Raw genomic sequence first — 14045 nt, forward strand, 5'->3', positions numbered from 1 at the left:
AGATGGCCGCTTGCAAGCTTTTAAGAGCTCAGACGCCTAGAGTTACTGTTGTCATTTTGATCTCATATATTTAATTCTTTAAAAGAGCACAGGCTCAAGGCAGATACTCTTTATTTATTGAGCTAGACTGTTGTTTAATTTAAAGATGACATCATGCAATAGCTTTGGTTCAAGTTCTAAAAGTTGTTTCCCTAAATAGACAATAGATAAGTGGCAACTTTGGTGAATGGTAAGACAATACACAATATGGGGAAGCCAGCACAACTTGTACAAGGAAAGGTCATGGAAGCTCCATAGACACATTCAAACTCCCTGAGGGACTGAATTATTGGGCTGAGGGCCGTGAGGACCATGATCTTGGGGAACATCTAGCTCAATTGGCATAACATAGTTTATAAAGAAAGTGTTCTAAATTCTACTTAGGTGAGTAGCATCTGGGGTCTTAAAAGCATGTGAGCAGCCATCAAAGATACTCCACTGGTCTCACCCCTTCAGGAGCAAAGGAGAACAAAGAAAATTAAAGATACAAGGGAAAGATTAGTCCAAAGGACTAGTGGACCACAGCTACCACAGCCTCCACCAAACTGAGTCTACTACAACTAGATGGTACCTGGCTACCACCACTGACTGCCCTGACAGAGATCACAATAGAGGGTCCCAGACAGAGCAGGAGAAAAGTGTAGAACAAAATTCTAACTCACAAAATAAGACCAGACTTAACTGGTCTGACAGAGACTGGAGAAACCCTGAGAGTATGGCCCTCGAACACCCTTTTAGCTCAATAATGAAGTCTTTCCTGAGATTCACCCTTCATCCAAAGATTAGACAGGCCCACAAAACAAAACAAGACTAAAGGGGCACACCAGCCCCAGGGGCAAGGACTAGAAGGCAGGAGGGGACAGGAAAGCAGGTAATAGGGAACCCAAGGCCAAAAAGGGAGAGTATTAACATGTTGTGGGGTTGTTAACCAATGTCATAAAACAATATGGGTACTAACTGTTTAATGAGAAGCTAGTTTGTTCTGTAAACCTTCATCTGAAGTACAATAAAATAAAATAAAAAGTTGTTTCCTCGCAATTTATTCAGGGGTTTCTCCAGTCTCAGTGTATCCAACAAGTCTAGTTTTCAGTAATAATTTGAAGTTCTTTTCCACAATTTTACTCCTTTTGATCAAGATCCATCTCCTGGCTGAGAGCAGAGATTTTGTCTTTTGATAACTGCTATATCCCCAATGCTGAGAAAAGTGCCTGGCACATATTCGATCCTCAAAAAATATTGATTGAATAAACAGATCAACTTATAGCACAGAGTTATCAAGCTATTTATAGAAGAAAGAACATCTGTAAACTGGCAAGCTGGCTTACAAACATCATTCAAACCAGTATCTGATTAATTAACAGTATAGGGCAAAAACTAACCACTTAAAAATAATAGGATTGGAAGAATTAAATTAGAAATCTGTGCCCTTATCACAGGGGATGTGGAAGGGGGCGCTGACTCTGGATAAAGAGACCAGAAGTTATAGATATCAATTGCACTGACAAGGTATAGTAATCTAACCTGTTTTAGTTGCTTCTATAATTCAGTACATTGCTCAGTTTTGATTCAGTTTTCTTCCATCTTTGGGAATTCTTCAAATTCTGCATTGGCTGGAAACATTTGCAAAATAAAGAGATTTTAAAACTTTTTAATGGATAAAATAAAACAAATGGCCTTCTAATGGCTTCCTTTCTTTACTGGGAGTTATTTGCAGGTGTTTCATGAGATCAGATAACTCATTTTGAGAACTTGAAATTTCTAGGAAGGAGTTTTTCAAGGGGAGGGGAGGTTATAAAATACCGCCATTTGGTTGAATTAGCTTGGCTTCCTTTTGATTATTAATTAAGAAATGTTTGATTTGCGCTGTTGCAAAATCAACTAGTTTTCTCCTTTGGTTTAATTTTATATCACTAACTATCAAAACCCCTTCCCATCAATTCTGGCTCATAGCGACCTGGTAGGACAGAGTAGAACTGCCCCATAAGGTTTCCAGGGCTGATCACTAACTATATTGTTTATAATAGTGAGATCCTCTTTATTTAAAATCTAGGGTTTAAAATGGCAGTGAAACTTCATTTTTGTAATTATGCTTTTCTTAAAAATCACATACCTTGTTGATGCAAATCAGCTATTATTTTTAAAGAAGAAACAATTTGTTGTTTAATTCAAAGCATTTCTTATCAGTAAAAATGGCATCTAATAGTAGTCCTTGCTTTCTCCTGAAAACTGTGTATCATATTGTGATTCAAGATGAAGGAGGGGAGATTGCTCCTTAGAGCTTGCCCTTGACCTGTCATCTTTTGCATAAATTTGGTGCCTAGGCTGATTGTGGATTTAGAAATTGGAGGTGCCCAAACAAAAAGTAGCATGGAATGAGCAGGCAAAGTCTTTGTGTGGTGAGGATCTTTCTTGGCACTCTGGTTGCCAGGTTCCCAGGTCTAACCTCCTGTGCTCTCATTTTCAGAGGCTCAGTTGAACAGGATAGAGATGCTTTCCCAGAGGGCCGCGGTGCTTACTTTCTTTAAGAGGAGATGTTGGCACTGTGGCAGTCCTTATGTTATTAGGACGTGTTTGCCATCTGGGTGACATTTTAATTTAACACCCCATTGTCAGAGTGTAGCAATAAATACTAAATAAATAAAATCTGTTCTGCTTAAGAGTTTATGTGTATAGTAACAAACAGATGCTGAGTATATTAAAAACTGCATAGGTAATGAAAATGATTATTGTTATCAGTGAATGATTTCTTTCTAATATGTGTAAGATAATAAGTGTCCCTCATAAAAATTTTGTTTCCTTATAAGTTTTTCTAAGTACTTTTTAAATATTGCATGTTATCATGAATTGAGAAGCCTAAATAATAGACCTGAAATTCTGCATCCCTGTAAACATTGACTCATCATCGTAGTCAGAATCGACTAGACAGCAATGGGTTTTTTTTTTTTTTAATAAGCATTGACAACACTTTACAAAATTTGTATACTAAAAACACAGAATCCTCACCCTAAGAAGAATCTTAACAGGTAGTTCAAAAATTTTAGGCTGTGTGACTGGGATGTTGGGACCTTGGCCTGAAAGTAAAAGTTCTATGACCATTTCTGCTTCTGAGTCACCTGCTGATTGGGAACAAAGTGATAGATACAATCTGACTCTAAAGCAAAGAAAACGACTTACTGTGTTTTTCTTGAGAATACTTGAGAAAATTATATAAATCTGTTAGAATTTTTGGTCTGTAGAACCATATGCATATGTATAGTAAAAACTCATTTGAGTTACACTAATTTAGTATTTGTGATCATCTGGATAGGGGTCAGAATTGAAATTTATTTTTGTACTATGTATAAAGAAAAGCTTTGGGTATTTTTAGATGATCAATAAACTAAATTATATAAGAAGATAAGATTTTTCTGATATCCATAAATTGATTCTGTCATCTAACATGATACAGTTGAAATGTTAACTTTAAACTATTCTTACTAGTCTGTTCTTACCTTCAACACACAATTAGCCTAATTCTATCTAATGTGTGCACAAGAAAGTATTAAGACCATATTCCCTTTTAAGTACTGGGTAAGTAATACTAATTCAGTTTAGCTTTTTCCAAATCTAATCTGGAATGAATGAGGAGTCATACTGTGTTTATTTGCCTCAATTCTCCTCCCACCACCTTGCTAACCACACAAGAAAAGAACACCACACTATATAATGTGTATTCACATTGATTAGTTAGCTTATAACCATGTTGACTGAGGAAATGTCTGTGTCACGCAGTAGTTCCATGCATGCTCAGGTAACTAACCAACTAAGTGAAATATCAAACCAGGAAACAAGCAGCATCTTGTACACCAGTGGCAACACGATGGCAATGCTTGAACCACTCTCAGACCTGCTGCTGCACTCACTGCTTGCCCAAAGGAGAGGACTAGGTCTCTGTCAACCCCAGACAAATCATAGGGATGTTTAAGGCCTTAGTTCTCAGTCTTCTAAAATTGGTTCTGCATCTGCATTCCTTTAACATCTTTCCTCATTTATCTGAGCTTAACTCTAAAAGGCGCCCTGGTGGTGCGGTGGTTAAGAGCTCAGCTGCTAACCAAAAGGTCGGCAGTTTGAATCTGCCAGCCACTCCCTGGAAACCCTATGGGGCAGTTCTACTCTGTCCTGTAGGGTCACTGTGAGTCAGAATTGACTTGATGGCAACGGGTTTGGGTTTTTTTTGTTTGTTTGGTGTCTTAGGCTGAGTTCTCTAGAGAAGCAAAACCACTAAAGCATATACATATATATATAGAGAGAGAGAGAGATGTATATTAAGGAAACAGCTCACATGATTGTAGAGGCTGGAACACCCCAAGTCCATGGATCAGGATAGTGACTTGTCCTGCTTCATGTAGCTCCAGGGGTTGGTGAACCCAAGATCGACAGGTCAGAGAGCAGGGCTCTTGCTCACAGGCTGTGAAGATCGATGAATCTCAAGATCAGCAGGCAAGACCGCAAGGCTTCTCCTGATTCACGTAGCTGCAGGGGCTGTCGAACCCAAGATCGGCAAGTCAGAGAGCAAGGCCCTTGCTCACAGGCTGTGAAGATCGACGAATCCTAAGAACAGCAGGTAAGCTGCTAGCTCAAGTCCCAAGACTTGAGATCAGATGAACAGGAGGCAGGTTCAGGATCCAGAGAGGGTAAAAGCCAGAACGTCCACTTATATTTGGGTGCAGGCTACACGCCCAAGGAAACTCCCTTTCGACTGATTGGCTTCTCACAGCAGATCCCATCGTGAAGATGATCACATATAAACACTGAGAATCATAGCCCAACCAAGTTGACACACAATCTTAACCATCACATTTGGTAACGCTAAGAAAGCAGTAATATTTGTTACTCTGCTTACAAAGCACTGAGCACTGCCCTGCAGCCCTCTGCCTTTGGTTTTCCACCCCCTTCAATTAGCATTGGTACCACCAGCACCATGGAGCCCTGGTGGCACAGTGTTTAAGCTCTCGGCTGCTAACCAAAAGATCAGCAGTTCAAACCCATCAGCTACTCCAGGGGAGAAAGAATGTGGCAGTCTGCCTTGGAGGTATCGCCAGCATGGAATGGTGAGCCTCCAGTGAGGTGTCCTGTGACCTAACTAGAGACACCTCTCCTTGATCTATGTCTCTTTGTCAATGAGTCATCAATCCTTTCTCTCCTTTTTTTTCCCAGTAGAACAGCCTGTCAGTACTTAGTCAAAATAAGTACACAGTATACCCTATGACCTTGCAATTTCACTCCTGTTTATGTGTGCCAAAGAAGTGATCACTCAGGCATCTGGGGTCTTAAAAGCTAGCGAGCGGCCATCTAAGATACATCAGTTGGTCCCAACCCAACTGGAGCAAAGGAGAATGAAGAACACCAAAGACACAAGGAAAATATTAGCCCAGGAGGCAGAAAGGGCCACATAAACCAGAGACTTCATCAGCCTGAGACCAGAAGAACTAGATGGTGCCCAGCTACCACCAATGACTGCCCTGACAGGGAACACAACAGAGAGTTCCTAACGGAATGGGAGAAAAGTGGGGTGCAGAACTCAAATTCCAGTAAAAAGACCAGATTTAATGATCTGACTGAGACTGGAGGGACCCCAGAAGATATGGCCCCTGGACTCTCTGTTAGCCCAGAACTGAAACCATTCCCGAAGCCAACTCTTCAGACAAAGATTAGACTGGATTATGGGACATAAAATGATACTCATGAAGAGTGTGCTTCTTAGCTCAAGTACATACATGAGACTAAACAGGCAGCTCCTGTCCGAAGGCAAGACGAGATGGCAAAAAGAGACAGAAGCTGGTTGAATGGACACAGGAGATCCGGGGTGGAAAGGAGGAGTGTGCTGTCACATTATACGGAGAGCAGCTAGGGTCACATAGCAATGTGTGTATAAATTTTTGTATGAGGAACTGACTTGAACTGTAAACTTTCACTTCAAGCACAGTTTTTAAAAAACAAAAAGATAACTCGGTTGTCAGGAGTCATATGCAAGTATGCTCATCGCAGAGCTCATGGTGGTAATCAGAGGCTGTCTGAAAGCCCCTGACTGTGTGGAAATTGATAGGGCACCTGGTGGACGTGTACTTTCAAGCATGGTACAGCAGTTAAAAACAGTGCAGTAGACATACAAATAGCAACAGTACAGAGTGAGAAAGCAAGAAACAGCACAATACATAAATACATGCATCAGAACAACCATACATCATTTCAAGCACACATATGAAATGAAAGATGCACAGAAAATACATTGGGATGATTACTAAGGGCAAGGGAACAAAGAAGTGAATAAAAATAAGAAAAGAATGTTCCATGAACAAAATAATAATAGTGTGCTAAACTGAGGAAACTAATTAACTCCATTCTCTGCACCTGAATTCTTAAACACACACACACCTTAGTCTTTAGTCGTACAAGACTCTTTTGCATTTGACACATTTGATCATTCTCCTGTGAAATGCTTGGCTCCCTTGGATTCCATTACATCTCTTCCACGTTGTTTTTCTTCCACCTGTTTGGCAATCCTTTTCAGTTTACTTTGCTGCCTCCCCCTTGTACTTTATACAGTCTCTGAGTGATTTCACCCACTTCATCCTCATCATTTCAACTGCAACCTCCAATCTTTATTTCTGGCTCAGTCCTACCTCTTACCTGTCAGCACTCCCCCCCACCTTACCCCACCCCAATGCAGTCAGCCATCCAGTCCTGCCAGTATTTGGTCTTTTTTTTTTTTTAATTTCTCACCTCTCATTCCCAATGCTACTACCCTTCATCATCTCTTGCCTAAACTGTATCAGCTGCTTTCTAACCAGTCTCCCTATGTCCATTCTTGTCACCTTCCTAATCCATCCTCCACATTGCTACCAGAAAGCCATCTAAAATAATCTTTAGTCTAAGGCTTATTCTCAAGTGACTTTCACCTATACTAGATTAAGCTGAAACTCTTTCCGCTTATCCTTCCCTTCTTATATCTTAAAATGTCTTCAGATATGACATTTCACCACTACTGAGCTATTTGTTATTCCCTACAAACGTCACGTTATCGCTGTTACCTGGATTTCTCCCAACTCTTCACCTCGCTAATGTCTTCTCATCTCAGACTGAATTCCGTGTCTCTGCCTCCAAGTGACCATGCTCTATCACTGTTTTATAACCATCAGTTTATTTTCTGTCTATTGTACACTAGAGATAGCTCCTTGCAGGTAATCACAGTGTTATACTCATATTTTCATCCCTAATAACTTGTACAGAGACTTATACTTGGTTGTCCATTCCTAAGTACTTGTTAAATGAATGAAAATATCATTTTGTAGTCCTTTTGACTGTAGATGGTTTACCAAAAGAAAACCAAAAAACCAGACCCATTGCCATCAAGTCAATTCTGACTCATAGTGACCCTATAGGACAGAGTAGAATTGCCCTATGGGGTTTCCAAGGCTGTAATCTTTATGGAAGCAGACTGCCACATCTTTCTCCTGCAGAGCAGCTGGTGAGTTCAAACCACCGACCTTTTGGTTAGCAGCTGAGCGCTTAACCACCGTACCACCAGGGCTCCTTACTCAAAAGAGGGAGATTTATTTTTTCTTATCATCTGTTCTCTCACAATATAAATTCTGTCATCTTATCTAAATTTATACCACTATTTATTGCATTTCTCTTTATTGTTTAACCCCAATTGATAGTTTTATCTTTCCATTTTCTAGATTATTCTCCAAGTTTGTTTAATGTGTATTATAGTTTAAACAGAATTGTTTTAACTTCCTTATAAAATATGGCATGCTCTGTTTTAGTTACTTCATTTTCTACATAGACTTGTCAGCCAACCATTTATGCTTGAAAAAAAAAAAATGCTTCGTACACACCAGAGTGATGCCGTGAAGCTCATGCATCATCTTGATTCACAAAGAATGTTGAAAAGAAAGAAAAAGATTCATAAAATAAGAACATGAGGCAACTGCACAAGATAATGCATCAGGAATACTTAATTGAAAATACACCAGATTCCACAGGATCTGGAAAAATATCTTACACTCTTCCAAAAACTTCTTTCATGAATATTTGTCTTCTTTAGAAATTCTTCATGTGAAGAGATTTAGAGAGAACATAAGCACCCCCTGAGAAAGCAAAACATTTATATAATGTCTCCTTTGATGTGCTCCTTACGGGGAGTTATTCCCTAGGCCGTAATCTCTAACACTCTGAACAGCTCTTGATAGAATCTTACCTCCTTGCTCTGAAGATGCATGGAAATCTCATTTCAAGTGTTCAACACCTGTTCCCTAAAAGGTCTCAAAAAGGATGGCAGCTTGCTCGGCTCACTTGACAGCGTGTCATGTATTTGTTGGGTTTTTTGTTTGTTTGACTTCTATATGGAATGTGATTCACAGATAAATGCCATCTTGAAATAACAAGCTTTCTTCCTTTCATGAACAATTTTGTAGAATTTATCATGCTCCAAAGCCAGAGTTTGAAAGGGACTGATTGGTGACCCCCCTCGTTTATTTACTAACATGTGTCAACAGGTAAACCAGGTGACATATAGCAGCCTGTCTCCTGCAGCACCTTGTTAATCCGAGTAGTTTAGATGTATTAAAAAGTCTTTTCCAATTGGACAAAACCAAAGTAATGCAAACTGACAGATTCCCACTCTTTTATTTCTCAACAGTGTTTATAAATACTCAAAAGCCTGCACAGATGAAGTCATTTTAGAAATTAGGGAAGCTTCGTTATTGTAAGCCATAGCTAAGCAGCCACATAGCTTCAAGAAATAAATCAAAAGACCTAATCGAAGCTTTTTGTAATGCTAGATTTTTTTTTTATTTATTTCAAAAAGGAAACCTGTAAAATAGCCCTGAGGCTTCAGTGCATACACACATATTCACAGCAGCTGGCCAACACAGGATGTTAAAGCTGCAGAAATGTGCCAGATGGCACTATGCCCAACCCTACTCTCTACACCTGGGCTTCATACTTATCCAGCTAAGAGACTTTCTCTAAGCCTTAGCATCAACCATATTATCACTACTAATGTAAGCACTGGCTGCCCTAGCAGATCTTCTGTGCCAAAGCAAACAAATACGTACACACAGACATCAAGATCTTTTGAATAATTTCTTAGCACCCAAGGCTGTAAGTCTTTCACACAGTATCTTTCATATTGTGGTTGCTGTCTCCAGGAAGCTTCTTCTTCCTCAGCTTGCCTCCCAGCTGGCAAGCACCTGGAGTCCCTTTCACATCTCCCATTGCCCAGTCCTGAACAGACCATCTTCATCCCACTGCCTCACTAGACCCTGCCTTGCCTGAATCCCCCATTGTTCATTGGCAGATTTTCTCCTTGAGAATGGTAAAGAGTGAAAGGGGCTGAAGGAGCAGGAGAGGATGTGAGACTGTACACGTGATGATGCTCCTCTTATGCATGAATATAACATGACAGTGAAGAGGCTGCTTAGGTAAATATAATTAGAAGACAAGAAGGAGTGATCATGACATGAAAGATGCTGTGTTATTTCTGTGTGCCGTCAAGTCAATTCCAAATGATAATGAACCTATAGGACAGGGTAGAACTGATCCATAGGGTTTCCTAGGCTAAAATCTTTATGGGAGCAGATGGCCAGGTCTTTACTACCTTGGAGCTGCTGTTGAGTTTGAACCATTGACCTTTCAGTTAGCAGCTGAGTGCTTAACCATTGTGCCACCAGGGCTCCTTAAAGATGCTATAGCCTTTAATTATATAATAATTGAATATTGGCATGGCAGTCACTGTTATTGAGATTATTCGGATGATTTTCTATATCTAAATTATATTGAAGGCAAATGGAAAGAATGTATATAAAAAGAGCAGTAAAGCAAGGGAAAGGACTACTTACTACTTTCAGATATTGAATGTATGTGTGTATGTACACATAAATATGTATATACATGGCGTAGCTAAAGACCAGTCTTTAGAAAAACCCGTTATGCAATTAGCGTGCAAAATTACCAGTTGCAAAATTGTATGCTGTCATTAGACTCCTACAACGTAGTTTTAGCCAGAGCTGCCTACAGCAAACTAAGTATACAATATAAAAAACTTTCTTCTTCTCCAAGCCTTCATAGTCCTTGAATCCAGAAACACTGGAGATATTGTCTTACCTGTAAAACTTTAGGTTTCTCTGCTTCACAAACTAAACTCAAACCAGGGCATACGTGTGTTTGTCAGCTCTTGTAAGTCGCATAGTTTATCAAAGTCTGGGAAAAAGATAAACCAAATATTAAATTTTTTTATTGTGCTTTAGGTGAAAGTTTATAGAGCAAATTAGTCTCTCATTAAACAACACACATATTATTTTTTGACACTGGTTGCCAACCCCACAACCTGTCAACACTCTCACCTTCTCGACCTTGGTTTCCCCATTTCCATTCGTCCAGCTTTCCTGTCCTCTCCTGCCTTCTCGTCCTTGCTAGTGTGCCCAATTAGTCTCATATACATGGTTGAACTATGTGTATTATAGTTTGTTTTATGGGCCTGTCTAATCTTTGACTGAAGGGTGAACCTCAGGAGTGACCTCAGTACTGTTAAAAGGGTGTGGGGGGGCCATACTCTCGGGGTTTCTCCAGTCTCTGTGAGTCCAGTAAGTCTGGTCTTCTTTTGTGAGTTTGAATTTTGTTATACATTTTTCTTCAGCTCTGTCCGGGACCCTCTATTTTGATCCCTGTCAGAGCAGTCGGTGGTGGTAGCTGGGCACCAAGTAGTTGTGCTGGACTCAGTCTGGTGGAGGCCATGGTAGTTGTGGTCCATTAGTCCTTTGAACTAATCTTTCCCTTGTGTCTTTGGTTTTCTTCATTCTCCCTTGCTCCAGACAAGGTGGAATCAGTGGAGTGTCTTAGATGGCCGCTTACAAGCTTTTAAGACCCCAGACGCTACTCACCAAAGTAGGATATAGACCTAGAGAAATAAGAGCCGTCACGTGAATAGACATATGCACACCCATGTTCATTACAGCATTGTTCACAATAGCAAAAAGATGGAAACAACCTAGATGCCCATCAACAGATGAATGGATAAACAAACTATGGTACATACACACAATGGAGTATTATGGAACAATAAAGAACAATGATGAATCTGTGAAGCATCTCATAACATGGATGAAACTGGAGGACATTATGCTGAGTGAAATAAGTCAATCACAAAAGGACAAATATTGTATGAGACCTCTACGTAAAAACTCATGAAAAATTTACCCACAAAAAGAAATAATCTTTTTTGGTTACAAGGGATGGGAGGGGTGAGAAGGAGCAGTACTAAGTAGACAATAGGTAAGTGGTAACTTTGGTGAAGGGTAAGACAGTACACAGTACTGGGGAAGCCAGCACAACTTGTACAAGGAAAGGTCATGGAAGCTCCATAGACACATCCAAACTCCCTCAGGGACTGAACTGCTCAGAGGAGGGCTGTGGGGACCATGGTCTTGGGAACATCTAGCTCAATTGGCATAACACAGTTTATAAAGAAAATGTTCTACATTCTACCTTGGTGAGTAGCGTCTGGGGTCTTAAAAGCCTGTGAGCAGCCATCTAAGATACTCTACCAGTCTCACCCATTCGGGAGCAAGGGAGAATGAAGAAAACAAGATACAAGGAAAAGATTAGTCCAAAGAACTGATGGACCACAACTAGCACGGCTTCCACCAGACTGAGTCCAGTACAAATAGATGGTGCCCGGCTACCACCACTGACAGGGATCACAACAGAGGGTCTTGGACAGAGCTGGAGAAAAATGTAGAACAAAATTCTAACTCACAGAAAAAGACCAGACTTACTGGCCTGACAGAGACTGGAGAAACCCTGAGAGTATGGCCCCCGGACACCCTTTTAGGTCAGTAATGAAGTCACTACCAAGGTTCACCCTTCAGCCAAAGATTAGACAGCCCCATAAAACAAAACGAGACCAATGGGGCACAACAGTCCAGGGACAAGGACTAGAAGGCAGGAGGGGACAGGAAAGCTGGTAATAGGGAACCTAACGTTGAGAAGGGATAGTGATGACATGTTGTGGGGTTAACCATTGTCATAAAACAATATGTTGTGCTGACTGTTTAATGAGAAAGTATTTGTTCTGTAAACCTTAATCTAAAGTACAATAAAAAAAAAGTCAGAAAAAAGTAGGATATAGAACATTTTCTTGATGAACTATGTTATGCCAGTTGAGCTGGATGTCCCCCAAGAACATGATCCCTAGCCCTCAGCCCAGTAATTCGGTCCCTCAGGGAATTTGGATGTGCCTATGAAGCTTCTATGACTTTGCCTTGGTTGTACTGACTTCCCCAGTATTGTGTACTGTCTTATCCTTCACCAAAGTTACCACTTAACTATTGTCTGGTTAGTGTTTCTCCCTCCCCACCCATCCTCTCCCTTGTAACTATTAAAGATTGTTTCTTTCTCTGTGTAAACCTTTTCATGAATTTTTATAATAGTGGTTTCATACAATGTTTGTCCTTTCGTGATTGACTTATTTCCATCATCATAATGCCCTCCAGATTCATCCATGTTGTGAGATATTTTGCAGATTCATCGTTGTTCTTTATCTTTGCATAGTACTCCATTGTGTGTATGTACCATACTTTGTTTATCCATTCATCTGTTGATGGGCTCTTAGGTTGTTTCCATCTTTTTACTATCGTGAGTAATGCTGCCATGAACATGGGTGTGCATATGTCTGTTTGTATGATGGCTCTTATTTCTCTAGGATATATTCCTAGGAGTGGGATTGCTGGATTATATGGTATTTTTATTTCTAGCTATTTTAAGAAGTGCCATATCGTTTTCCAAAATAGTTGCAGCATTTTGCATTCCCACCAGCAGCACATAAGGGTTCCAATCTCTCCGCAGCCTCTCCAACATTTGTTATTTTCTGTTTTTTTGATTCGTGCCAGTAATGTCAGGGTGAGATGGTATCTCATTGTAGTTTTGATTTGCATTTCTCTTATGGCTAGTGATCTTGAGCATTTCCTCATGTGTCTGTTAGCCACCTGAATGTCTTCTTTGGTGAAGTGTCTGTTCATATCCTTTGCCCATTTTTTAATTGGATTATTTGTCTTTTTGTTGTGGAGGTGTTGGATTTTCCTATAGATTTCAGAGATTAGACCTTCATTGGATTTGTCATAGCCAAAAATTTTTTCCCACTCTGTAGGTTCTCTTTCCACTCTTTCAGTGAAGTCCTTTGATGAGCTAAGTATTTAATTTTTAGAAGATCCCAGTTATCTAGCTTATCTTCTGGTATTTGTGTATTGTTAGTTATGATTGTATCCTATTTATGCCATGGATTAGGACCTCTAGCATTGATTTTAATTTTTCTACAATCTTTATAGTTTTGGTTTTATATTTAGGTCTTTGTGGTATGGTATGAGTGTGAGGTATGGGTCCTGTTTCTTTTTTTACAGATGGACATCCAGTTTTGCCTGTACTACTTGTTAAAAAAGACTGTCTTTTCCCCATTTAATGGACTTTGTGCCTTTGTCGAAGATCGGGTGACCATAGGTGGATGGATTTACATCTGAGTTCTTGATTCTGTTCCATAATCAATGTGTCTGTCATTGTACCAGTACTAGCCTGTTTTGACTACCATAGCTGTATACTAGGTTCTGAGGTCAGGTAGTGTGAGGCCTCTTACTTTTATTCTTCTTTTTCATTAGTGCTTTACTTACCCAGGGCCTCTTTTTTTTCCATATAAGTTTAATGATTAGTTTTTCCATCTCCTTGAATAATGCTGTTGGTATTTGGATCGGGATTGCATTGTGTCTGTAGATTGCTTTGGGTAGAGTTGACATTTTCACAATGTTGAATCTGCCTATCCATGAACATGGTATGTTTTTGCATTTATATGTGTCTCTTTTGGTGTCTTGCAGTAGTGTTTTGAAGTTTTCTTTGTGTAGGTCATTTACATTGCTGGTTATATTTATTCCTAAGTATTTTTTTTTTAGTGTCTATTATAAATGATATTGCATTCC

The 14045-nt window shown here is 39.8% G+C and overlaps 1 protein-coding gene across 13 annotated transcripts in view; it reads left to right on the forward strand.

The window, feature by feature from the left end:
• Positions 1–14045, forward strand: part of CADPS2 (calcium dependent secretion activator 2) — a 573575-nt gene that overhangs the window by 456034 nt on the left and 103496 nt on the right. Inside the window, exon 17 of one of the 13 annotated variants that reach the window (XM_023740901.1) lies at positions 9433–9451. The exons of the other annotated variants lie outside the window; for them this stretch is intronic. Coding sequence (XP_023596669.1) covers positions 9433–9451 — 19 coding nt within the window. The remainder of the gene's footprint in view (positions 1–9432; positions 9452–14045) is intronic. 13 annotated transcript variants of the gene reach the window in all.

Source organism: Trichechus manatus, unplaced genomic scaffold (assembly GCF_000243295.1).
Source record: "Trichechus manatus latirostris isolate Lorelei unplaced genomic scaffold, TriManLat1.0 scaffold00167, whole genome shotgun sequence".
Classification (NCBI taxonomy): domain Eukaryota; kingdom Metazoa; phylum Chordata; class Mammalia; order Sirenia; family Trichechidae; genus Trichechus; species Trichechus manatus.